General features: G+C 37.1%; 1 protein-coding gene across 1 annotated transcript in view; it reads right to left on the reverse strand.

The window, feature by feature from the left end:
- DIAPH2 (diaphanous related formin 2) overlaps positions 1–27,672 on the reverse strand; it is an 816,245-nt gene that overhangs the window by 243,049 nt on the left and 545,524 nt on the right. The window contains exon 25 of the mRNA XM_060182500.1: positions 25,836–25,999. Within this exon, the coding sequence (XP_060038483.1) occupies positions 25,836–25,999 (164 nt within the window). The remainder of the gene's footprint in view (positions 1–25,835; positions 26,000–27,672) is intronic.

Genomic DNA, 27,672 nt, shown 5'->3' on the forward strand with positions numbered 1-27,672 from the left:
GAAAGAAACTGAGAGAAGAGAGGGAGAGAGAAAGATAGACACCTGTGCACCTATTCTACCACTTGTGAAGCCAATCCCCCTGTAGGTGGGGACCCAGGGGCTTGAACTGGTATCCTTGCATGGGTCCTTACACTTTGTACAATGTGTGCTTAACCTGGTAAGCTACTGCCTGGCCCATAGGGTTCATTTGTATACAGCTTATTAATATGGATTCTAGAAAATGTTGACCTACGATTCTTTGCCCATAGCAAATACAGTGAGAAGAAGGCCTGTTGATTTTGGTTCTCTGAAATCAGGACTCATAATTCAAACCTTTAAAGTGAACTTAGGAACTGAGAAATATGGCTTAACTGAGTTGTCTAGTGATGCTCATGCTTTATTTTCTTGGATCATTTACTTAATTACATAGAACCCTCTTTCCACTTCTGTGAAGTAGCTGTGCATTATAGTGTTGTTTTCTTATTTATTTTGCTGTCACTGGGACTTTGCCACTCTGGGATGCCTTTTCAGATAAAGAGGAAGAAAGAGAGTGACACCACAGTACTGAAGTTTCCTCCAGAGAAGTGGGTTCTAGGCATAAACCTGGGTCATACACATGGCAAAGTAAGACCCTATCTAAGGGAGTTATTTTTCAGGCCATGGCTTGCATTCCAATGAGAAATTGTATATCAAGCCATTCAGCTCAATGCCTGCTACCTAGGAAGTGTGTTATGAGTGGTGGTTATTACTATAATGCCATTCCACAATTCAGCAATTTTAGGGTCTTCATCAACTCATAAATATGCCTAAGTATACACATACACTGAAGGAGAAGGAATAATCCTTTGTAATACGGAAATATTGCAAAATTATATAAAGTAGAGGGCCAGTGGTGGTACACCTGGTTAAGCACACACATTACAGTGTATAAGGACCCAGGTTCAAGTCCTTAGTTCCTGCCTGCAGGGGGAAAGCGTCACAAGTGGGTAAGCAATGCTGCAAGTGTCTCTCTGTCTCTCCCCTCTCTATCTCTACCCTTTTACTTTCTGTCTTTATCTAATAATAAATAAATATATATATTAAAAAGACTTATCACAACACATATAAAAGATGACAAAATAAAACACATACTTTTATAACCAGAAAACAGGATTTGCCTTGCTGAGCCATTTGGAAAAAAATGATATAGACAGAATGAACAGCAGGACATTTTCAGACAAAAGTCCTATGCTAATTGTCATAACTGAGAAATACAAGAAACAAAAGTAGGGGGGCAGTGATGCATCTGGTTAAACACACACGTTACAATGTGCAAGGACCTGGATTTGAGCCCCCAGTCCCCACCTGCAGGGGAAAGCTTTGCGAGGGGTAAAGCAGCGCTGCAGCTTGCTCTCTCTCTCTCTCTCTCTCTCCCTCTTTGTCCCCTGCTTCTCTCTCAATTTCTGGCTGTCTCTATCAAATAAATAAAGATAATAAAAATTTTAAGAAAGGAAACAAAAATATTATAGCATATTTTGCTATGAGGTCTCGTGAGAATATTCATACATTTTTTAAAAGTTCAACATAAACTTGTGGATAAAGTTTTCTGGGGAAGGTAGATTTTTATTATTGTTAGTCTTCCTTTTCTATTTGAGAAAATGAAACACATGCTATAATAAAATACCATTTTATGTAGAAATTAGAAGTTTGAGTCTTAATTAACTATTTTCATTAGTCTTTTAAAAAATATTTTATCGGGGCCGGGTGGTGGTGCACCTGGTTAAGTGCACATATTACAATGTGCAAGGACCCGGGTTTGAGCCTCTGGTCCCCATGCAGAGGGAAAGCTTTGAGAGTGGTGAAGCAGTGTTGCAGGTGTCTCTCTGTCTCTCTCCCTCTCTGCCACCACCTCCCCTCTCAATTTCTGGCTGTCTCTATCCAATAATTAAAGATAAAAAATTAAATATATATATATATATAATCAGATTGAATGTATTAACATTAAATAAAATATATCATTTTTAAAATGTGCAAATTGCTAAGTTTAACATATGTTTATCTGCAAAACCTGTTATTTGTGAAATCAATTTAATAAATACATCTGTCACCTGCTCCCCAAAGAATCCCATGCCATTTTGTGATTTCTTAGTCTGTTTCGCTCTTACTTATTTATTATTTACTATAAATCATTAATCCATTAGTTTTTATTTAATTTTTATTTAATTAGTTTTTATTTAAACCCCCAATAATACTAATGGAAATAGTTAATTAGGACTCATATACTCTTCACAGTCTTTTTTTAATTCCAGTTTTAGGATTAATATGTCAGGCTATAAATGGGAAAACACAAGGTGATCCAAGATGAATTTTTTAACATTTGAACAAAAAAATTGAACCACCACCAGACAATTAGAGAATAAACCCTACAAAAGATAGTGACAAATAGATTTTTCCATTACAACTACAGACAAGTTGAGGTTTTCCATTTAAGAAAAGGAGCAACTCTAGTTTTTAATAAACATCAAAACATATTAGATATTCCTTTTACCTAATTTCACTATATTTAAAGGGTATATTGGCAAATGTTCTAGGAAACAAATTCAGCAGCAGCAACTATACTCTGAGTGTCAGAAATTTTGAAGAATTAATCATCATAATACTGCTCAACATTTTCTTTCACAGAGATTTCCACTTATTAAGGTACATGGTGACCTGTAAAATTCCTGTTATGCTAGATACCATGAATATTTCATCAACCAAGCAACAAAAATTGCAACTGAAAAGTATTATCTTCCTTTCTCACTAGGGTCAATGAAGCCTTCATTAGCTGCTCAAGTACTTAGGTATCTCAGGAACAAACACTGAACATATGTGTCAGATGTGATTTAGAGTCATGCTTATTAACTTATGCAAATTTTCCTTGAATAATAGATAAACCTGATAAACCAGATCAAACAAGATAGGCATGCTCTGCACTTTTAGGTTCCCGAAGAACTAATTCCCTTTTTTTTCCTAGGCAACATTTCACTCACCTTTTACTTTTCACCTTCACCTGAATGATCTTTATCACTACCCTAATTTTTCAAGTATAAATATTAATTTATGAATTTATTTTTCCTATTCATATTAAAGGAAAAATATCTTCTAATATTCTACAAAGCCTTGCATGGTTTATTTCTTCAACCCACTATAAACACTCTAACCTCATCTCCTCAGTCATTCTGTTCCAACTGTACTGGTATACTTTTTTTTTAACACCTTATCATTGAGACCTTTCCTAACAATCATTTAAAAAAAACAACAGCTTCTTCTTCCTCAGTGCAGTCTTCATAATATAAAAAGTGAAAACCTAGTTAAACATTAAATACTTCTCATATTTTCTAAGACTCGGTAACTCGGTAGTTAAAGCTAGTTAGTTTACATAAAATGGTTTTCAGCTTGGGAATTTTCAAAACATCAAATTACCAATAGTATTTCTACTTATAGCTTCCTATCCTCTTCCTATCTTGAGGAAAAATTAATTGAAGTGACCTTGAAATAAGTATTACCTACCTTTGACTGGCAGGTTTGCTCTTGAAGGCTATAGTTCACTCATGTCTACATATATTTTCTTCAAAATATCAGTATTTAGTATTTTCAAGGCCTGACATGCATGCCATTTGTGACATAGCTTAAGACTCTGCAGTGAGTTCATTTCCTAACAAAGTCCCAAAACCAAGATATAGACCAGGTCCCATGAGACAGGGCATATGTTCACATGTACTCATAAGTTAGGGCAAAATTTATACCTGAAATAAAATGTGCACAATAGTCTGCAGTGAGTAAGTAAGTAAGTAAGTAAGTAAGCAAGCAAGCAAGTAGAAAGGCCTAAAAAGACACCATAAAGTTCCTAATGAAATAGTGTTTATGCCTCACCTACTTCCTATTATACTTTCCTCTGTCACTCCAAAGCTAACCTTATCAAAGTAAGGACTGCAAAAGCTGAATAAGGGAAAGAGACTGGCATACTTTAATGATGACTCTTTAGTCACTATTAGGCCACCCCACCAGCTGGGGCCCTAGTCGGGGAATTCTGAGACTCCTAAACAGACATGATGGGCTTAGACCTTGAATAGATCCCTCTCTCCGTTGTTAATGGTTATCTCTATCAGTAATAACAAAATAAACCCCTTTGTGGGCCCCCAAAGGACCTTGCCCTGAACATGGATCAACAACGGTAGAAAATGTTCCATCTTCTGAAGGGAGGATGAACAACATACTCTGTGTTCCACCTGAGTAAGATGGGTCCTGAAATTGGGGCAGCTTGGAACATTCATTCTCATGACCACAGAATGTGAGCTCAGATCTACAGGGATGCAGAGGTCACATAGGCTCTTAAGCTGAATATGGGCCCTAGATCAGATCAAATCGATGGGGTTTACAGTCAACAATATTTATACACCTTTCCCATATTTGGGAGCTACTCTCTTCCCTGATCCAGCTTTCTGGTCCTTTTTCCAGCCATGACATCACCTCCCCAGATAATAACTTAGATCCATCTGCATATCAAATGTCAGGCTTAGGAAAAAAAAAAAACACTAGTACAGCTACAGGAACTTTGGAATATAACTAAAATGGGTCTACGAACTATTTACAAAAAGGAGACCCACCCTCCATCTCTTCATATGAACTACTCTAGCCTTTAGGTTCATGATTAGTCAACAATTTTTTTGGCTTCATATGATCTTTTTTTCAGCCACCAGATTCCAGATGCTAAGATGATGCCAACCGGACTTCTCTGAGCAGATGACCCCACCAATGTGTCCTGGAGCTCCGCTTCACCAAAGCCTTGCCCACCAGGGAAAGAGAGAGACAGGCTGAGAGTATGGATCGACCTGTCAATGCCCATTTCTTCAACAGTGAAGCAATGACAGAAGCCAGACCTTCCACCTTCTGCACCCCATAATGACCCTGGGTACATACTCCCAGAGGGATAAAGAATAGGAAAGCTATCAGGGGAGGGGATATGATACAGAGTTCTGGTGGTGGGAACTGTGTGGAGTTGTTCCCCTCTTACCCTATGATTTTTGTCAGTGTTTCCTTTTTTTTTTTTTTTTTTTTGCCTCCAGGGTTATTGCTGGGGCTCAGTTCCTGCACCAGGAGTCCACTACTCCTGGAGGCCATTTTTTCCCCGTTGCCTTTGTTTTATCATTGCTGTGTTTATTATTATTGTTGCTGTCATTGTTGTTGGATAGAACACAGAGAAATCGGAGGCGGAGGAAGATGGCGGACTGAGAAGCTGCTAACAGCGAGTGCTCTGATCGCATCGTCGGCAACGGTAGGATTTTCTGCCTTTAGCAGGCCAGTCAATAAGGGGTGACACCAAAGAGGTGATTATAATTTAATTTGGGTTAAGAATTAGAGTAAAGGTGACATGGACTAGCGGGGCTCCAGACTTCCCAGGCGGCACCTGGCAAGGCGAGTGCACCGGGCATTGTCCTCTGCCTGGGAAGGCGGCTCCTCCGCCGGTTGCAGAGCGCGGCGGGCAGAGGACCCGGAGAGAGCACTTTAGCTCGGGGGCTTTCTCTTGGGAGTCTCCAGGGTCCACCGCGACCCTGAGGGTGGATCCAAAGACTTCTTGAGTATAGCTCTCATTGGATCAAAGGACTTGGAGCTACTTTTCATTTTAGAGAAATCCTTTAAAAAAGTCTGGACGGGGGGGTTTCCAGGAAGCTGCTAGCCTCTGAGCTCCAAACACACTCCCCTGGAGACAATAGGATTTTCTGCCTTTAGCAGGCCAGCCAATAAGGTGTCCTTAGACACCAAGGAGGCGACTATAAATTAATTTGGGTTAAGAATTAGAGTAGGGAAAAAAATTCTTTTTTCTTCCTTTTAATTTTCAAGCATACATCCTTCCCGCCGCCCCCGCCCCATAAGCAGTCCCTGGGACCGGCTCCTAGCAGGATACCCCATACCACCAAACAGGGTGTTTTTTTTTTTTTTTGAATTCACTGATACGCATTTGGGAAGTTCCTTGCACTGCTCTTTAATTACAACTCTTCTTCTTATCTTCTCCCTTTTCTCTCTCTTATCTCTCTCTCTTTTTTTTTAAATCTTGTCATACACTTCTTTCTTCTCTGCCTTTCTGAATTTGTGAATTACATTGGGGAAGAAATCTGACTCAGAGTGGACTCTCTAGGTGTGTATCTCTGCTCTAGTTCCCTTTCCCCTCTTGTTACGCCTAGAATATACACTGGATAGTAGATTAGCATAACTGTCTATTCTTGCTATCCTCTCTTTCTTTTCTCTTACTTCACTGGGATTTGGTTACTATTTTTTCACGGACTGGAGAAATTGTTTGGCTAACTGGTAACGATTAAACTACTTCAATACTTACTTCAGTTGCTACTGTAATTCCGGAGGTTGGTGAGTGCAATTGTCATAAAGGTATTTAGTACAGTGTTACTTGTACTCAAGACACAACAACTGAGGAAAAACAGAGCATAAAAAAAAAGAGAAACACATAAATAAAAAAAATGGGTAGATTAAAAAAAATAAAACTGCTACCCCAATGAATGAAGACAAGAGTCCAGAAGAAACCACAAATCAGTCAGAAGTAACCATAGATAAGAAAAGTATGCAAGCAATAATAAACTTATTAATCACAGAAATGAAAACAACATTGGAGGAAAGGAATGGCAGTATTAGGGAAACAACAGTTGAGACCCCCAAGGAAAATACTGATTATCTTGAGGCAATTAGAGAACTGAAAGCTGAAATAGCTGTAATGAAGAAAGAAGCTGAGGCAAGGGAAAGCAGACTAACAGAAGCAGAAAACAGAATTAGTCAGACAGAGGATGAGTTAGAGAAAACAAAGAAAGAGGTGAAAGAGCTTAAAAAGAGATTGAGAGACACTGAAAACAACAACAGAGACATATGGGATGATCTCAAAAGAAGTAACATTCGTATAATTGGCCTGCCAGAGGAAGAAAGAGAGGAAGGGGAAGCAAACATTCTAGAGGAAATATTACAAGAAAACTTCCCAGACCTGAATAACAGAAAGGATATCAAGGTTCAAGAGGCCCAGAGAGTACCAAACAGAATCAACCCAGACCTGAAGACACCAAGACACATCATAGTCACAATGAGAAGAAGTAAGGATAAAGAAAGGATCCTAAAGGCTGCAAGAGAGAAACAAAAAGTCACATACAAGGAAAAACCCATAAGATTATCTGCAGACTTCTCCACTCAAACTCTAAGTCAGAAGGGAGTGGCAAGATATCTATCGAGCCCTGAATCAAAAAGGGTTTCAACCAAGGATAATATATCCTGCTAGACTTTCATTAAAGCTAGATGGAGGGATCAAAACCTTCTTAGACAAACTACAGTTAAAGGAGGCAACCATCACCAAGCCGGCCCTGAAAGAGGTACTAAAAGACCTCTTATAAACAAGAACATCACTATAATACTTGCAATATATCAGAGTAAACAAATTGTTTTTTAGAACAATGGCACTACAATACATTAAATCCATAATATCAATAAATGTCAATGGCTTAAACTGACCCATCAAAAGGCACAGGGTGGGGGGATGGATCAGAAAACATAACCCAACCATATGCTGCTTGCAAGAATCCCATCTGTCACAACAAGATAAACACAGACTTAAAGTGAAAGGATGGAAAACTATCATGCAGGCTATCGGTCCACAAAAACGGGTAGGAACAGCCATTCTCATCTCAGACACGATAGATTTTAAATTAAATAAATTAATAAAAGATAGACAAGGGCATTACATAATGATTACAGGATCAATCACCCAAGAAGACTTAACAATTATTAACATCTATGCACCCAACGAGGGACCATCTAAATACATTAAGCATCTACTGAAAGAATTTCAAAAATACATCAATAGTAATACAATAATAGTGGGAGACTTCAATACCCCACTCTCACACTTAGACAGATCAACAAAGCAGAGAACCAATAAAGATACAAGAGAATTGAATGAAGAGATCGACAGACTAGACCTCTTGGACATTTTCAGACTCCTCCACCACCAGAAACTGGAATACACCTTCTTTTCAAATCCACATAACACATACTCAAGGATAGACCACATGTTAGGCCGCAAAGACAGCATCAATAAATTCAAGAGCATTGAAATCATCCCAAGTATCTTCTCAGACCACAGTGGAGTAAAACTAACATTTAACAACAAACGGAAAATTATTAAAAGACATAGAATTTGGAAACTAAACAACATGCTCCTTAAGAACCACTGGGTCAGAGACTCACTCAAACAGGAAATTCAAATGTTCCTGGAAACTAATGAAAATGAAGACACAACCTATCAAAATATTTGGGACACAGCTAAAGCAGTACTGAGAGGGAAACTTATAGCCATACAATCACATATTAAAAACCAAGAAGAAGCCCCAAATGAATGACCTTACTGCACACCTCAAGGACTTAGAGGAAGAGGAACAAAGGAACCCTAAAGCAACCAGAAGGACAGAAATCACTAAAGTTAGAGCAGAAATAAACAACATAGAAAATAAAAGAACCATACAAAAGATCAATGAAGCCAAATGTTGGTTCTTTGAAAGATTAAACAAAATTGACAAACCCCTAGCCAGACTCACCAAACAAAAAAGAGAGAAGACTCAAATTAATAGAATTGTAAACGATGCAGGAGATATCACAACTGACACCACAGAAATCCAGAGAATCCTGCAAAACTTCTATAAAGAACTATATGCCACCAAGCTAGAGAATCTGGAAGAAATGGAACAATTCCTAGAAACCTATGCACTTCCAAAACTGAACCAAGAAGAACTACAAAATCTAAATGCACCAATCACAGACAAAGAAATTGAAACCGTTATTAATAATCTTCCCAACAACAAAAGTCCTGGACCAGATGGCTTCACAAACGAATTCTACAAAACCTTCAGGAAACAGTTAATACCCATACTTCTTAAGCTATTCCATAAGATTGAAGAAACAGGAATACTCCCTTACACCTTTTATGAAGCCAACATCACCCTGATACCAAAAGCTGATAGGGACAGAACAAAAAAGGAAAACTACAGACCAATATCTCTGATGAACATAGATGCCAAAATATTAAACAAGATCTTGGCCAACCGGATACAGCAACACATCAAAAAGATTGTTCATCATTACCAAGTGGGATTCATCCCAGGAATGCAAGGCTGGTTCAACATCCGTAAGTCAATCAATGTCATTCACCACATCAATAAAAGCAAAGCCAAAAACCACATGATTATCTCAATAGATGCAGAGAAAGCCTTTGACAAAATCCAACACCCATTCATGCTCAAAACTCTACAAAAAATGGGAATAGATGGGACATTCCTCAAGATAATGGAGTCTATATATAGCAAACCTACAGCCAACATCATACTCAATGGACTGAAGCTGAAAGCATTCCCCCTCAGATCGGGGACTAGACAGGGCTATTCACTGTCACCGTTACTCTTCAACACAGTATTGGAAGTTCTTGCCATAGCAATCAGGCAAGAGAAAGAAATCAAAGGAATACAGATTGGAACGGAAGAAGTCAAGCTCTCACTATTTGCAGATGATATGATAGTATACATAGAAAGACCTAAAGAATCCAGTAGAAAATTACTGGAAGTTATTAGGCAATATAGCAAGGTATCAGGGTACAAAATCAATGTACAAAAATCAGTGGCATTTCTTTATGCAAACACTAAATCTGAAGAAGAAGACATCCAGAAATCACTCCCATTTACTGTTTCAGCAAAATCAATCAAATACCTAGGAATAAAGTTGACCAAAGAAGTGAAAGACTTGTATACTGAAAACTATGAGTCGCTACTCAAGGAGATAGAAACTGATACCAAGAAATGGAAAGATATCCCATGCTCATGGATTGGAAGAATAAATATCATCAAAATGAATATTCTCCCCAGAGCCATATACAAATTTAATGCAATACCCATCAAAGTTCCACCAAACTTCTTTAAGAGAATAGAACAAACACTACAATCATTTATCTGGAGCCTGAAAACACCTAGAATTGCCAAAACCATCTTAAGGAAAAGAAACAGAAATGGAGGCATCACACTCCCAGACCTTAAACTATATTATAAAGCCATCATCATCAAAACAGCATGGTACTGGAACAAAAATAGGCACACAGACCAGTGGAACAGAATTGAAAGCCCAGAAGTAAACCCCCACACCTATGGACATCTAATCTTTGATAAGGGGGCCCAAAGGATTAAATGGAAGAAGGAGGCTCTCTTCAATAAATGGTGCTGGGAAAACTGGGTTGAAACATGCAGAAGAATGAAATTGAACCACTTTATCTCACAAGAAACAAAAATCAACTCCAAATGGATCAAAGACCTAGATGTCAGACCAGAAACAATCAAATACTTAGAGGAAGACATTGGTAAAACACTTTCCCACCTACACCTCAAGGACATCTTTGATGAATCAAACCCAATTGCAAGGAAGACCAAAGCAGAAACAAACCAATGGGACTACATCAAATTGAAAAGCTTCTGCACATCCAAAGAAACTATTAAACAAACAGAGAGACCCCTCAAAGAATGGGAGAAGATCTTCACATGCCAGATATCAGACAAGAAACTAATCACCAAAATATATAAAGAGCTCAGCAAACTTAGCCGCAAAAAAGCAAATGACCCCATCCAAAAATGGGCAGAGGAAATGAACAAAACATTCACCTCAGAGGAGATCCAAAAGGCTAACAAACATGAAAAACTGCTCTAGGTCACTGATTGTCAGAGAAGTGCAAATTAAGACAACACTAAGATACCACCTCACTCCTGTAAGAATGGCATACATCAAAAAGGACAGCATCAACAAATGCTGGAAAGGATGTGGGGACAGAGGAACCCTTTTACATTGCTGGTGGGAATGTAAATTGGTACAGCCTCTATGGAGAGCAGTCTGGAAAACTCTCAGAAGGCTAGACATGGACCTTCCATATGACCTAGTAATTCCTCTCCTGGGGTTATACCCCAAGGACTCCATAACACCCAACCAAAAAGAGGTGTGTACTCCTATGTTCATAGCAGCACAATTCATAATAGCTAAAACCTGGAAGCAACCCAGGTGCCCAACAACAGATGAGTGGCTGAGAAAGCTGTGGTATATATACACAATGGAATACTATGCAGCTATCAAGAACAATGAACCCACCTTCTCTGACCCATCTTGGACAGAGCTAGAAGGAATTATGTTAAGTGAACTAAGTCAGAAAGATAAAGATGAGTATGGGATGATCCACTCATCAACAGAAGCTGACTTAGAAGATCTGAAAGGGAAACTAAAAGCAGGACCTGATCAAATTGTAAGTAGGACACCAAAGTAAAAACCCAGTGGTGAGGCGTAGACATGTAGCTTCCTGGGCCAGTGGGGGGTGGGAGTGGGCAGGAGGGATGGGTCACAGTCCTTTGGTGGTGGGAATGGTGTTTATGTACACTCCCAGCAAAATGGAGACGTATAAATCAGTAGTTAATTAATATGAGAGGGGGAAATCAATTGTATGTCTCAAAGTTTCTCAAAAGACAAACTGAATCTTTTTAATATATAGGCTATGTATTTGATATGCAGACTCTCTCAAAAGCCTAGACCAAGTAGATTAGAAGCATCCAATAGCACAGCTATATACAAGATACTGGATACTGTACAGCAAACCATAACAAAGGGACTTTTCAAAGTTAACCCAATTAACAAATAATGTGATGATAATATTAACTATTGATTGTCTTTTTGAACCCTAAGACAGCAGGAACCTCACATCTTCACTACAGAACCCCTACTTCCCCCAGTCCTGGAACCCTTGTATAGGGCCCACTTTCCCGTATGCATCTCCCAATCCAAACCAAATAATATTGCATCCGCCGATCACAACCTAACCAAAGCAACGATTGCCACCTCAACATGCTTCACCTCAGACTGTATCCAGAGACTTCACGTGTGGAATGACAACCCTTCAACTTCATTACTCGGGTGAGACCTTTCCTTTTATAGTACACTCTAATTTCATCTCAGGTAGTTCACTTTCTAACAAAGTCCCATAATCTAGATATACACCAGTTTCTGTGAGAGAGAGCTTATGTGTACACGTATCCATAAACTACTGCAAAAAAATATACCTGAAAGCAGAAGTACACTAGAGTTTGCAGTGAGTACCTCCCTAACACTTCCTCTCCACTATTCCAAGCTTGGGATCCATGATTGCTCAACAAATTGTTTGGCTTCATATGTTAACTCTCTTTTCAATCACCAGGTTCCAGATGCCACCAGGATGCTGGCTAGGCTTCCCTGGATTGAAGACCCCACCAATGTGTCCTGGAGCTCAGCTTCCCCAGAGACACACCTTACTAGGGAAAGAGAGAGGCAGACTGGGAGTATGGACCAACCAGTCAACGCCCATGTTCAGCGGGGAACAATTACAGAAGCCAGACCTTCTACCTTCTGCAACCCTCAACGACCCTGGGTCCATGCTCCCAGAGGGCTAGAGAATGGTAAAGCTATCATGGGAGGGGGTGGGTTATGGGGATTGGGTGGTGGGAATTGTGTGGAGTTGTACCCCTCCTACCTTATGTTTTTGTTCACTAATCCTTTCTTAAATAAAAAATTAAAAAAAAAATTAAAAAATATATAAAACATTTCAATAAGTGACAGATAAACTAAATTGTGAGTTAAGTGAAGTGAGTCCCTATACTCTGTGAACTTCTTGTTCTCCAAGTCTAATATGCCCATTGTTTTCCATAGCTCAGAATCTTCTAAAGCAACACTGCAAAGAAGCCTTCATACCTTTCCCTCACATCCATTTCAATTTCTGACTCAATAAAGCTCATTAATTTTGGAGTTCACTTCATTAGATCAAAAAAAAAAAAGAACAGAGAGAAATCAAGAGAGGAGGGGAGACAGAGAGGGATAGAGAAAGATAGACACCTGCAGACCCGCTTTACTGGCTGTGAAGCAACACCCTTGCAGGTGGGGATCCAGGAGCTCGAACCAGGATCCTATGCCTGTCCTTGAGCTTCGTTCCACGTGCACTTAACCCACTGTGCTACCACCCAACTCCCAGTGTTTCCTTTTTATAAATGATAATTAAAAAACAAAAAGACTCTGCAGTGAAAAATCAAATGAGTAGAGATGAGTGTTTACATAGTCCCTCCAACGTTAAAAGAAATGATGCATTCTTATACTGAAATGAGATCTTTGGAATGACATATAGTCAGGCTCTACAAACATTAGCAATACTCTGATTTTCCAGTGATATTTCAGTCTATGACAAACTCTCTCAGGTTCAAGTGGAAGGTTTATATGCTGAGTTACCTAAGTTTATTTGTATAAATTACTCCCTTTTTTTTTTCAGAGAAAAGATTCTTGGAGGAAGGTGATTTGCTGCAGATAAGGGAACAAGTTAGCTGACTTCCAGCACATGTTCCATGAAGTAGACATCTTGTATTCAGTACAACAAGCTTCTGTTCAGCCTCCTTAGGAAACAAATAAAAAATTAATGTATCTTTCACTTGGTGTACATATCTGGAGGTTTGAAAGACAAACAGATTTTTGCACACCAGTGTGATCGTGAAGAGAATCTCAAAACTAAATTACTAAACAGGAGACAAAAGAAAAAGAAATGGCTCTATGTGCAAATCTCCTTGGGTATTAAGCTTGCGGCTGGTTACAATGCGGTCATGCACCAATAATGAGGGCTGGCTATGATCCCTAAGACCTTCTTTTAAAATTGCCCTTACAATTGCAAAACCATGTGATCTGAATTTGTGAAAAAAAAAAAGAACCTGCTTCTCTCATCACAGTCCACTGGAATGCTGAACTCTGATTAACTAGAAATTAATCTAAAATCTGCAGCATGGAAGAGGTTTTCAAATGCTGCAAGTTTCAGCAGACACATTTCTCTTAGGAGGTATTTGAGCATTTTTATATCTGGGAAAGAAAAACAAGTGAGTTCAGCATGCCTCTATGGACTGCTACTTGATTAAAATCTCTGAAGTGCTTTGAGCACCTATACAAACTTAATCTATAACTTAAAAAAACATAAATTCTGAATCAAAGGAACAAAATAAAAAATTCTGAAGTGACTGATGCAATATCTTAATGGAAAAATGTTTTAGAGAGGTATAAGTCAAGGAAAAGGGCAAAATAGTGATATGTTACAACCCCAAGACCTGAATTTGTTGCCTTATTACTGTCACCATCATAGAAGATGGAAGGGGCGATTGACCTTTCAACACCCATGTTCAGCAGGGAAACAATTACAGAAGCCAGACCTTCCACCTTCTGCATCCTACAATGACCTTGGGTCCATATTCCCAGAGGGTTAAAGAATAGGAAAGCTATCAAGGGAGGGGATGGGATGCAGAGTTCTTGTGGTGGGAATTGTATGGAGTTGTATCCCTCCTATCTTATGGTTTTGTTAAGTGTTTCTGTTTTTTAAATTTTTATTTATTTATTTATTTATTTATTTATTTATTCCCTTTTGTTGCCCTTGTTGTTTTATTGTTGTAGTTACTATTGTTGTTGTCTTTGGATAGGACAGAGAGAAATGGAGAGAGGAGGGGAAGACAGAGAGGGGGAGAGAAAGACAGACACCTGAAGACCTGCTTTACCGCTTATGAAGTGACTCCCTTGCAGGTGGGGAGCTGAGGGCTCGAACCGGGATCCTTTTGCCGGTCCTTGAGCTTTGCACCACCTGTGCTTAACTGACTGCGCTACCACCCAACTCCCTAGTGTTTCCTTTTTATAAGTAAAATTAAAAAATAATAAAATGATGAAAGAGGCAGTGAAATCAATAAGGTTTTTGATGAGACCAATTTGGATGGGTTAAAATGCACCCTGAAGACTTGGATCAGAATATTAATTCACCTTGACAAGTAGAATTATAGACCCACAGAACAGGATGGCCCTTAAAAAATGCTTGCTCTAGTCTTTTGCCTATGAATAATAGGGTTCCATGACCTCCCTTAGGAACTTGTGCTGGTACTTAATCAATTTTAAAAAGAAATACTTCCTTAGATCTATCTAAAGCTGTCAGTTCCTTAAGCTCATGCCTTGTTTATTGATCACTGAGCAATGGAAACCTGGTCATTATTTTCCTTAAAAATTTCTTCACAGGGGCTGGGGAGACAGCATAATAGTCATGCAAAAAGACTTTCATGTCTGAGCCTCTGAGGTTCCAGGTTCAACCCCCAGTACACCCTCCATCAGCCAGAGCTGATTGGTGCCCTGGACTTTCTCTCTGTATTTCTCATTAAAAAATAAACTATATGTGTATAAATATATTAATTTCTTTATTGGGGAATTAATGTTTTACATTCGAGAGTAAATACAATAGTTTGTACATGCATAACATTTCCAAGTTTTTCACATAACAATACAACCCCCACTAGTCCTCTGTCATCCTTTTTGGACCTGTATTCTCACCTTCACCCACCCCAGAATCTTTTACTTTGGTGCAACATGCCAATTCCAGTTCAGGTTCTACTTTTTTTTTTTCTTCACAGAGTATTAGCTTGTCCCCCAGGAACTACTGTGGTATTGGGGCTCCACAAAAGTAAACTTAATCCTCATATGTGGGGAAATTTCTTAGTTTGTAGGGTACTGTTTGGTACATGGGAGTTGGATGGGTCAGAGAGGCCCTTGGGGAAATTTGAATGTCACATCTAGCTACTCAGTAATATTTTCTAGAAAAAAAACTTTTTATACATAGTTCTTTCTATAAATTCCATAATCATTATGTATTCCTTAGTGCCTTCTGCCATACTACCTACCCTTAGAGAAAATCCAAAATAGGCCACAATTATAGTCCAATTAAAATAATGAAAGAAATATAGCTCCTATGAGTATAGACATTTATGATTTATCTTCAACCAAAAATCTTTTTTAGTGAATTTGTACATGTTCTATTTATGCTGCTCAGTGTCCTTAATTATTTAATATTTTACTAATTCTTATGTAAAGGAACACTGGCTTTTTTTTCTGAGGCCGCATGCACATCCAAAATCATTCTCTATTTGTTTAATGAGGCAACAGAAAACTGAATACACTGACAATATAGATGCCACTGTTTTGGTTGATAAGAGGGAATTTAAAGAAGATAAGAGTTTAAAGAAGAGACAGAGCAAGCAAAAAAGATGAGACATACAGCCTTATTAGTTCTTCACTGACAATCGGGAAATTCTGATTATTATTATACTACCCAATGCTCTTCTAATTCCTGTGGCTTAACAGTGAGCATTGCAGAGAAGGTTCTTCAGTTGATAGTACTTCAGGGTCATCCAAGGAATCAGGAGAATGTAAGCTCTCTTTTAGTTGATATTATGGACTCACCAGAAGCAATGTCTGTCAGTTGAGAGAGTACTCTAGAGAGTAGAATCTAGATCCTATATCCCATTACATAGGGAAGGATCAATATTTTTTAAAAAATATAAAGAAAATTCTCTTGGGCTGATATGGACAAATTCTTTCACAAAGGTTAATTTAAAAAGCCGTGCTCAATTTGCTTTTTATTTTTTAACATGATGATTTTGACTAATAACCAAAACTCAGTTCTCTTCTACGTATAAAGGATATTGATAGAAAGATACCTTCCAGTAATGATGGGATCACACTTTTCCCTTTATGTTTCAAAGATTTTGTTACTGACTTGACATTAGTGTATAGTACTATATGATTTTAGGAGAATAGTTTCATACATGTATAAGTGTGTGTGTTTGTGCGTGTGTGTGTGTTTATTCAGTTCAACATGCCTACCACTACTTTTCCCTTTATTTAAGTTGTTTAACCAAACATATCATATATATATATATATATATATATATATATATATATATATATATATATACATATTAGAGAGAGAGAGAGAGCCAGTTTATAGAAATAAGAGAAGCTATCTATTAGAGCTGAGCAGTACTGTTAACAAACTAAACCAATGTGAGATGAGTCCAGTTAATACTAGACATGTTTAAGCATCAAAACCTCAAATTCATTTTGGTGTTTTAATAATTTATTTTGATTTTCAGGTAATCATTAGGAGGTACTGTTTTTGTTACTAATGATGTTTTTTTATGCCAGATCAGTGCTCAGCACTGGTTTATGGTGGTGCTAGGAAAGGAAACTGGAACCTATACTGTTGTGCTCCGGAGAGAAAAAAAGAGAGTGAAACCAGGAACAGAAGTGGGCTTTATAGGATAATACCAGAAGTGGCAAGTTGGGAACGGAGATGCCTGGGAAAGGGGATGGAGAAAAGAAAGAGTGGGAAGGTAGAAAGCTTCCGTAGCAATGGTTGCTAGGGTTTTAACTGGCAGGATTAATGTACCCTGCAGGCAGGGCGGGTCTTGAGGTAGAAAGAAGATAGATCAATGGGTGGGGATCTTTCAGGCAAAACAATGGTTATGTAAATAGGCCATAGTGTCAGCAATGGGGGTGGGGGCTGGCTTAAGGTCTGACATCAGGATGCTAAATCTATATTTTCTTATAAAGTTCCTAATAGTTCCTAGTGAGTGGTACTGCATTTGATCAACTGATCACTGAGATCTAGAGATGAGCCCATTACAAGGTAAAAATGCACTAGAACAGATATACAAAAGGGGGCATACTACTGAGGGCTTCTGAGGTAAACTGACTTGTACTACTTGATAAAATCATTGATCTTGAAGAAGTGGGGCATGGGGAGGACAGTGAGGGGAAACAAAGTGGAGGGGGGGAATCCAGACCAAAAAAAAACCCAAACAAACAAAAAACACTTCATGGATATGATCCCAGGAAAAGTCTATGTCCTATTACCTGCTATAGAGTTTAGGACACCAGTTTTGAAAAAAAAAAAAATAAATAAAACAAATTGAGACAAAACAGAATGAAGAAAAACAGCAATTGAAGGGTCCTAAGTGTAATATTAGCTTCCAGGACCAGCCTTCCCTGATTGTAACAGGCAGACTTTAGTAATGGTTGCTTTTGGCCAACTTTAAGGCAACTGATAATTGTTAGCTTATATATTTAGAAATAATTCAAAAATAGTTTATTTATGGGAAACACATTCTTGAGAAAGTCTATGTGAGTATCACAAGAACCAAGATACTGTATTTTGCTTACTTTCTAGCTCTTACTAGAATTTAATAAGAAAACTAGGAATTGAACTGGTTTTGTTAATAATTTCAGTGTTAACTATTATATATCTTAATTTCTGAAGGGGAATACACAATTTACCATAAACAAATCTTACAACTTTTAAAAGTATTTTATAAGCAGTTCATATTTAAAGTTTTTATATCATTGATATAAAATATGCACATAGACAGAAGGAGTGTTAGAACTTTAGGGCTCTATTTGCATAATGTTTTATGTTGTTGCTTTGTTTATTCTTGGTTTCTAGGAAAAGGAAGATACAGGCCTAGATGCCTAAAAAAAAGGGAAGGAACAAGAATAAAAGAGTTTATGGTCTTTCAAACTATAAGACTTGGAAAAAATAGATGCTTCTGAAGAAGTAAGGGGAAGTGTTTTTACGGAGAAGCTTATTTCTGCTTGGGGCATAGCATCACTATTATAAGCAAAACTGGAGCAATAGGGCAATAGAGGATTGAGACTTTGTCTCAAAGGCATTTTCATTGAGGGCAACGCCATTAGTTTTGCTAGTAAAAGGTGTTTAGCAGAAGTGATCTAGAATTGCAGCAGGAAAGAAAGAGCAGGGATATTTGTCTTGCTCCATGTTATATTCATATCACCCTAGTATCATAGGCAGTCAATATCTGTAGGCATTCAATGGTGACTACAGATGATGATGATGATGATGCATGTGTGTGTGTGTGTGTGTGTGTGTGTGTGTGTGTGTGTGTGGTGTTTTGTTTGTTTTTATTTTTATCACCAGTGTTACTGCTGTGGCTTGTTGACTGCATGGCAAATCCACCACTACTAGCAGATACTGCTTTCCTTTTTTTTTTTTATTTGATAGGATAGAGAGAAATTGAAAGGTGAGTGAGGGATAGAGAGAAGAAGGAAAGAGAGACACCTGCACCACTGCTTCACCACTTGTGGAGCTTTCACCCTGCAAGGCTGGACAAAGGGTTTGAACCTGAGTCCCTGAGGTTGGTAATAGGTTTGCTAAGTCAGGCACACTCTACCCATTAACCCTCAGATAATACGTTTATAAACTCATATGAAATGACACCAGAAGTACTTGTGGAAGTTGAAATATTGTAAGGAGCTTGAGTTCTGCCTCTGAAAATGAAGAGGTATGTTGGGGTATTTAAATTATTCTTACTATGATGACCCAAGTCTGAATTCACAGATGATAATTCCTTGACACATTTAGCTTATAAATAAAAATGATTCAGGGATGGGTGGTGGTGCACCTGGTTGGGTGCACATATTACAATATGCAAGGACCAGGGTTCCAGGCCCCAGTTTCCACCTGCAGGGGGGAAACTTTAAGAGTCGTAAAGAAGTACTGCAAGTATCTCTCCTCTTTTGCCTTCTCTACCTGCCCTTTTTTCTTGATTTCTGGTTGTCTCTATCCAATAAATAAATAAAGATAATAAAAATTTAAAAAATATGTCACTCAAGAGACTGTCATTTCAGTTTCTCAAGTTCGTTGTCATAACAATAATTACAAAGTTGCATTAACCTATGAGGCATTCAATACAGATTTTGGATGATGAATTTCTAAACAAATATTTTATTTCTAAACAAATAATGTGTCAACTAATTTAGTCATTTTGAACGAGGAGTTATATACATAGTCTTTTAATACAAAATTTCATCCTCATTTATTTAAAGGAAAATTGCCTTTATGAATGAATGAATAAAATTTTCAACTTAGGATCTTGAATTTAAGTAAATTAAGATGCTTGTTTTGGCTTTCTGATTGTAATTTATAGGAAGCTGGCTTCTGAGAAATGAGGTCTTCTTGAAAGTATCTCTATAAGTCAACATAGCCACAGAATTTACACTCAGATTAGGTTTAAATTTTAGGAGAACAATTATGTAACATATAAAAAAGGCATTCTTAATTTGGAATTAAGAGTGACCCCAGTTGTCAAAATTCCCATAATATACTATCTCTGGGAGCCATTAAGACAATGACAATCACATATTATGACATAATGATAAACTGTGTCTTCATCTACTTTTGACATTTTGCTCCTAAAGTTTCTTTCTGTTCTAGAAGGTTCAGGTTCTCATAGATACTTCATATTTTCTTGTTATGTTGCTTCCATTTCCCATGTTTGATTTTTCCCAGTTTAAAAACTGGTCACACTGGGAGTCAGGCAGTAATGCAGCAGGTTAAGCACACGTGGCACAAAGCACAAGGACCGGCCTAAGGATCACGGTTGGAGCCCCTGGCTCCCCACTTGCAGGATGTTGCTTCACAGGCAGTGAAGCAGGTCTGCAGGTGTCTATCTTTCTCTCCTCCTCTCTGTCTTCCCCTCCTCTCTCCATTTCTCCCTGTCCTAACCAACAATGACAACAACAATAATAACTACAACAATAAAAATCAACAAGGGCAACAAAAGGGAATAAATAAATATTTAAAAACAAGTTTTAAAAAAATAGGTCCCACTAAATTAATGTGATTCATTTAGCCAACCACAAATACTCTGTTTTTTTTCTAAGTAATTTATAGCTCTTGTAATTATGTAAACCACTTTAGTTTAATGTTTATATTTTGTCCTAATACTTCAGGGAAGATATTAAAGAACAATAAATCAGGAAAGCAATTATAATTCTTTTTTGTTTTATTTTTAATTTTACTCTGATTATAAGGAAGTGAAATTGGCCGGGAAGATAGCATAGTGGTTATACAAAATTACTTTAATACTTGACATTCCGGGGTCAATCCCCAGCATCACTATAAATCAGAACTGAGCAGAGATCTGGTGGTCTCTTTCTCTCACTAAAATAAAATTAACATAAATTTACATTAATAATATGGTCAGTGGATTATAAAACTGAGAAATGATGCCGGTCAAGAACTAAAATAATAACTAGGAGAAAAGTAGGTGGACTCAAAATTATTTATATGGAAGGTGAAACAATATGAAAATAATGACATGACACTCCAATTATAAATAGATAATACTTAGATTCCATTTTAGTTCATCTGAGACTTCTTCAAAAATAGTTAAAGAAAATTTCCAACTGAAAATGTGTTATTTAACAAATAAATAGTAGTAAACAGTTCATCTTTTGAGGGAAAATATGCTAGCACGGTGAATAGTAATGATAATATTTTCTTCATTCATGTCTAAATCGAATAATTCTATAAAGTCTTGATCTTTTTAATTTAATTTAAATTATTTTGACACCAGTATTTTTTTCTGGGGCTTTGTAGCTGTGTGATTCCACTGTGCTTGGCAGACATTTGTTTATTTTTAAAGATAGTTCAAAGTTTTCATTTAATTTTTAAATATTTATTTATTATTTATGGGAGAATCAGAGCATCTTTCTAGTATATGATATGCCAGGAATAAAACTGGGGACCTCATGCCTTAGAGTCCAGTGCTTTATCCACAGTGCCACTTCCCAGACCCAAGCCCTATTCTTATATGTCTAGTATATAAGGTATATAATGAAGGTGGTGCACCCAGTTGGGCACACACATTACAATGCCCAACAACTCAGGTTCAAATTCCCAGTCCCTACCTGCAGGGTGGATGCTTTGTAAGCTTTGAAGCAATGCTACAAGAGTCTCTCTCTTCTCTCTCTCTCTTTGTCTGTCTCTTTCTTTCTCTCTTTCACCAGAGAGCACTGCTAAACTCTGGTTTATGGTAGGGCTGGGGATTAAACCTGAAACCTTTGGTGCCTTAGGAAGGAAGCTTTTCTGCATAACCATTATACTACCTCCCTCAACACCTCTCTCCTTCTCTGTCTCCCCCACTTCTTAATTTACGTCTGCCCTAACAAATAAAATAAAGATATAGAAAGAGGAGACACATAACAAATATTTTTGGGCCTGGGTAACATTTTTGTTAGTTTAAAATACAAAACAAAGGGCTGGGTGGTGGTGCACCTGGTTGAGTGCACATTTTACAATTAGCAAGGACTGGGGTTCAAACCCCAGTGCCCACCTGCAGGGAGAAAGCTTCTCAAGTGGTGAAGCAGAGCTGTAGTTGTCTCTCTCTCTCCCCCCCTTCCTCTTGATTTCTGGTAGTCTCTATCCAATAAGTAAATAAAGATAATAATAAAAATTTAATAAATAAAAATATAGAAGTAGCAGGAAACTAAAAGATTTAAAATAGAAAATAAGTATCTTCTACAATTCATTTGAAGATATGAAAGTTACTTTTGTATAATACTTGTCTCAAACACAAGATGCTGAAATCAGTTTTTATGCCTAAGCAAGATACTGTACGGTGATGAAACACAGGATCACTAATATTGAAAAGCCTGTTCAAAATATCTCTGAATAGACAGAGGCAGAGAAAGAGGGATACACACTACAGAGCAAAAATCTTATACAGTGAACTGTCTATTGGCTCCAAATATTTTTAAAATATATATTTGTCCATTTAATGAGGGACAGAAGAAGAGAGAAGAATATCACTTCAGCATATTTTGTTCTGGAGATCAAAGTTCAGACCACACATGTGCAAGCCCTGTGTTCTGCCATTGAGCTACCTCTCCAGTATCTCCAGTCAGCTACCTGAACTATTACAAGTGACTCATAAAGAAAATGAGCAGAACATGTAGTCAGACATTGAATAACTATGCATACATATGCAACTTAAATTTATGAATCATTACCTTGCCCACATCATAAACAACTAAAAATAAAACCTTTAATGAAACCTCACAGAAGCTAAGTAGAGAATGTTAATCCTGAATTCAGAAATGTTTCCTATTATGTAGATCTTCGTGCCAATATATTATCTGAAATAACTTTGATATTTTTATTGGTGGAATGATACATATTAACTATATGAAAAATCAGTAAGCAGAATCTCATAGGTATTACTCAGTTTTGCTTTCATTGATTTGAATATGATTATTTTGAAACCGGTCTTAACCCATAATGTCTCCATAATATTAATGTTTTTCACTTATTTTCAATTTCCTCATTCTTTAGAGAAGATCTTACAGGAATATCTTTCGGTATGTGTATTTTGCTTATGTCACACCTGTCAAATAGATGTCCTCAGATGAAACTCTGAGCTCATTTGAAAGTAAATTTTTGGTAGCATATGAATCATTTCCTTTTTTCTTCATAGCATTATTGGTATTTTATTGTTCACATCAATAGTCCAATGTGCTTTTACCATTAAGAACCTTGATGTCAACCATACAAAACACAAGGAAAGTGGGTGCTTCTGGCAATTACAATGTTTGTTTCTTTTTCAGGGCTCTTCCCTCCCCTGAGAGGATGAAATCACTTTATGATCACTATGAGACAGTAGTAAAGTGGGCACAAATGATTGACTGAAGTTGGTGATTTTTATTTCGGATTGTTCAGCTTATAGGTAAGGTATAAAACTCGTAGACCTCCTTGTCAAAGATAGATTGTCAAACTTCTATGGATTTTTTCAGAATTTTCCTAAATGTCACTTTCTCTATGAAAGCTTCTCTGGATACCTCAGGCTAGGATAGGCAGTTTCTCCTTTGTGTTATTATAATAGGACCTTGACATAGTCTTAAGGGTAAAATTTGTGAAATTATATTACATTCACTCTCTGTCGCTCTCAGGGACAAAAAAAAAGATTATTACTTTTCAAAATTTCTAGACAAGAAAATTACCAACATCAAGTTAATTTTCAAAAAATCGTCAAATAGGGAAAAGCCAATGGTCCACCGGGTTGAGCACACGTTACCTACCATGCAAAAGGTGCTGGGATCGAGCCCATGCTACCTATTTGCAGGGGGGATACTTGACAAAATGTGAAGCAGGTCAAAAGGTATCTTTTTTTCTATATATCTCCCCTTCAATTTATCTCTGTCTTATCAAATGAAATAGTAACTAAGGAAAAAAATAGCCACTGGAAGCAGTGGTTTTGTAGTACAGGCACTGAGCCCCAGTAGAGGGATAGCAACTGGATAATAATACCCTCCATCAGCATAACATGTGTTATGATATATAGAAAGTGCTGACCAGAAAATATGGTAGGAGTTAGATACCTCTTTCAATTCTTTGTAATTCAATGTAATAGAAAGAATCTCATGCCAGATCAATGTGTGAAATGAAGCATATTTCTTGTCCCTACTTTTTTTCAGCATGCCTTTTTCTTCTTGTTGAAAATAATACAAGTAGGCATGACCTAGGTATTCATCTAGTCATATCATGATTATAACATTTAAGCTTTAAAAAGTGTTTTACCACTCATTATAAGTACAAAACATTCTACTGCTGGCCAGCTAAAATACTTAAGTATTAAGGAGTAAAGACCTAAAGCCAAAATAAACTAATATTCTTTTTTAAAGGTATTTCATTATTTCTTTTTAAAAAATATATTTTTATTTTACTTATTTATTCCTTTTTGTTGCCCTTGTTGTTTTATTGTTGCATTTATTGATGTCATCGTTGTTGGATAGGACAGGAAAATAGAAAGAGGAGGGGAAGACAAAGGGGGAGTGAAAGATAGACACTTGCAGATCTGCTTCACCACTTGTGAAGCAACTCTCCTGCAGGTGGGGAGCCAGGGCTCGAACTGGGATCCTTATGCCAGTCCTTGTGCTTTGTGCCACCTGCGCTTAACCTGCTGTGCTACAGCCCGACTCCCATAAACTAATATTCTTAACACCAAGAGAAAAAAATGACCACATATATAAAGTTTCCATTTAGCTTCTATTACCAAAACTGAAGTATGCTCTGCATCATGTGTCCTGTCAGTAGTTGAAAGCATATCTGTACTCTACAGAGAATTAATGTCATGCTAAAATCAAATAATGTCATTGGACAATTACCATCAATTAAGAGAGATTTCCTTATTTAACAAATAGCTGTTTGGGGAACAGAAACATATCTCAAGTTGCATTGAATTAATTTGCTAATTGATTTTATAAGAGACATTGTTGGAATTTCTTCAGGAGATATTTAGATTTATCCTGCTTTTAAGTTGTTTAATTTTTCCTAGTATCACTTTTTGGGGTAAAAATAATCATTTACAGGATAGCTGTTGTTACAGGATATATTTTTATTTCTCCCTAAGATAGGTATTGATATAGTTCACCCTCATCTTGTTCCACAGTAGGTATTCAGGAACTCAACCGCCCCTTAGTAACCCTCTGTTCCCAACCATTTACTTATTTTCAAACACATCTTACTTTTACTATCATAATCAGATACTATGGTCTCCTACTGCTTCACTGGTTATAGAAGAGAAATATTTCCACAGTATTTATACAACAAAGCATTGCTTCCCTCTAGCACATCCCAATTTTTCATCTCCTATGCTAATTTTTAGTGTCATCCTCAAAGAGTTAAACTTTAAAATGAGTCCACATTCCAAAAGAAACTATATATATTCAATATTATTTATATAGTTCAATTAAAAATCAGTTTCTTATCTAGACAAAGAAAGTTGTTTGTAAGTCAAAGTATATTTAGTATATTAGGTGAAAAATAATTTTAAACCTAAGGGAAACTAAATTCAGAGACATTTAAGTATCAATTCATTACTTTTCTATAAAATTTCAGTAGAAACATTTCCAAGTATACCTAAAATTGAAGATAATTCATTTGGTTTCACACCATACACTCAGTCAGTAATTTCTTACCCATATCACAGGTATAAAATATTTGTCAAGACCTACTAAAGGTCTATGATATGAAATCAATATGATTTATTGATACATAAAACGACAATAGAAAAAGTAATATAAAAATAAAAGCAATATGTATTACTCACCAGAAACAAAGATCGGAAGTTGCTGAGATCACCAAAAAAGTCCTCTATGCACACTGTCTTAGAGTCAAAAACAAAATATTCTCCAAGGTTCTCATAGAGCTTTACCATGTTGTTGTGCATGGTCAACAGCTTTTCATATTGGTCTCTGGCACTTTTTGAAAAGCTGTAACTTTGAGTTAAGGAATATGATCCAACAGAACTTCAGAAACAATCATTAGATGTTAAGATTGAATTATAGTATCATTTACGTAAATACTTATACAGTAGTTTACCAAGACTGTTATGACAAAACACCACTGCCAAGTGACTCAGATAATAAATATTTTACTACAGTTCTGAAGACTAGAAGTCCATGAACAGGGATGTGGCAGGTTTGGAGTTTTCAGTGGCCTCTCTGTTTGGGTTGTAGTTAGTTGACTCCTCTAGCTATCACCCCAATGTGATTATCTGTTTATGATAATAAACACTATAGTTTTCAGAGTGTAAGAAGTAGCTGTTGATTTGTTTTTATTATCACTCGAGTTGGGTTATTATGACTTTTTTTTCTTCTGATAAGAAACTACACCCCTGTACTGAAGCAGTACAGTGGGGGCCTGGCTTGAACTTGGGTCATGCACATAATTATCAAAGTGGATTATTCAGATGAGCTATCTTTCTAGCCAGAAATACTTGATCTGTTTTATTTATTGTTTTGTTTTGTTTTGCTTTTGGCTTACAAAGTGATTAACTTTAATTACTTATCTGTCACATACTTGTAAAACAAGTACAAAACTTTCACTTCCTGATATATTTTACATAGCACAACCACCTCTAGTTCCATACATTATTTCCCCACACATAACTTAATGTTTATGGCAGAGTAGCATTTCACTGAGTATATATTTCACAATTTCTTTATCTACACTTATGTTGATAGGCATTAGACTTCATATACTACTGTGAGTAATGTTATGAATATACAGACGACCTTCAAATAAATCCCTGGGTATGATATTTCAGGGTCATATCTACTTCCATTTTTTTTTTTTTTTTGCCTCCAGGGTTACTGCTGGGGCTCGGTGCCTGAACTGAGAATCCACTGCTCCTGGAGGCCACTTTTCTTCCCACCTTGTTGCCCTTGTTGTCGCCACCATCACTGTTGCCATTGATGTTACTGTTGTTGGATAAGACAGAGAGAAATGGAGAGAGGAGGGGAGACAGAGAGGGAGAGAGAAAGATAGACACCTGCAGATCTGCTTCACCACAGGTAAGGATCCTTACCCCTGTCCTTGTGCCTTGTGCCATGTGGGCTTAACCTGCTGCACTATGGACCGACCCTTCTCCATTTTTTTTTTTTTTTATTTTTTATGTGACACTGGCAAAGGAACTAAGAGTTTCCTGATGCATGAAACATCTGAGTGGCCTCCCAGGTCCATATTCAATTTTTTTTTTCTGATTTAGAAAAAAAGAAAATGAGAAAGGAAAAGAGAAACACAGAGAGAAGACAGACACATTAGTACTATGCTACCAATGGTATTATACTTATGTTGTCTGTGATGATCCCATGTGGTGTCAAGATTCAAGTCCAGGGCTTTGTGCTCAGGTTTTTTTTCTTCATTGGATATTGTTAACTCTTTTGTTGTAAAATAACGGACCATATGTGTGTGACTTTATTTATGGATTCTTAATTATTTTCTATTGATCTTTGTATCTATCTGTTGTTGTCACAATACCATGTTCCTTTGATTTGGATTTTTTGTTTGTTTATTTTTAAAGTCTAGGCACATAGTACTTCTATTTTTCTTTTTTCTCAAGGTTAATTTGACTATCTGTGGGCTGTTATAGTTCCATGCAGATT

Source organism: Erinaceus europaeus, chromosome X (genome assembly GCF_950295315.1).
Source record: "Erinaceus europaeus chromosome X, mEriEur2.1, whole genome shotgun sequence".
NCBI lineage: Eukaryota > Metazoa > Chordata > Mammalia > Eulipotyphla > Erinaceidae > Erinaceus > Erinaceus europaeus.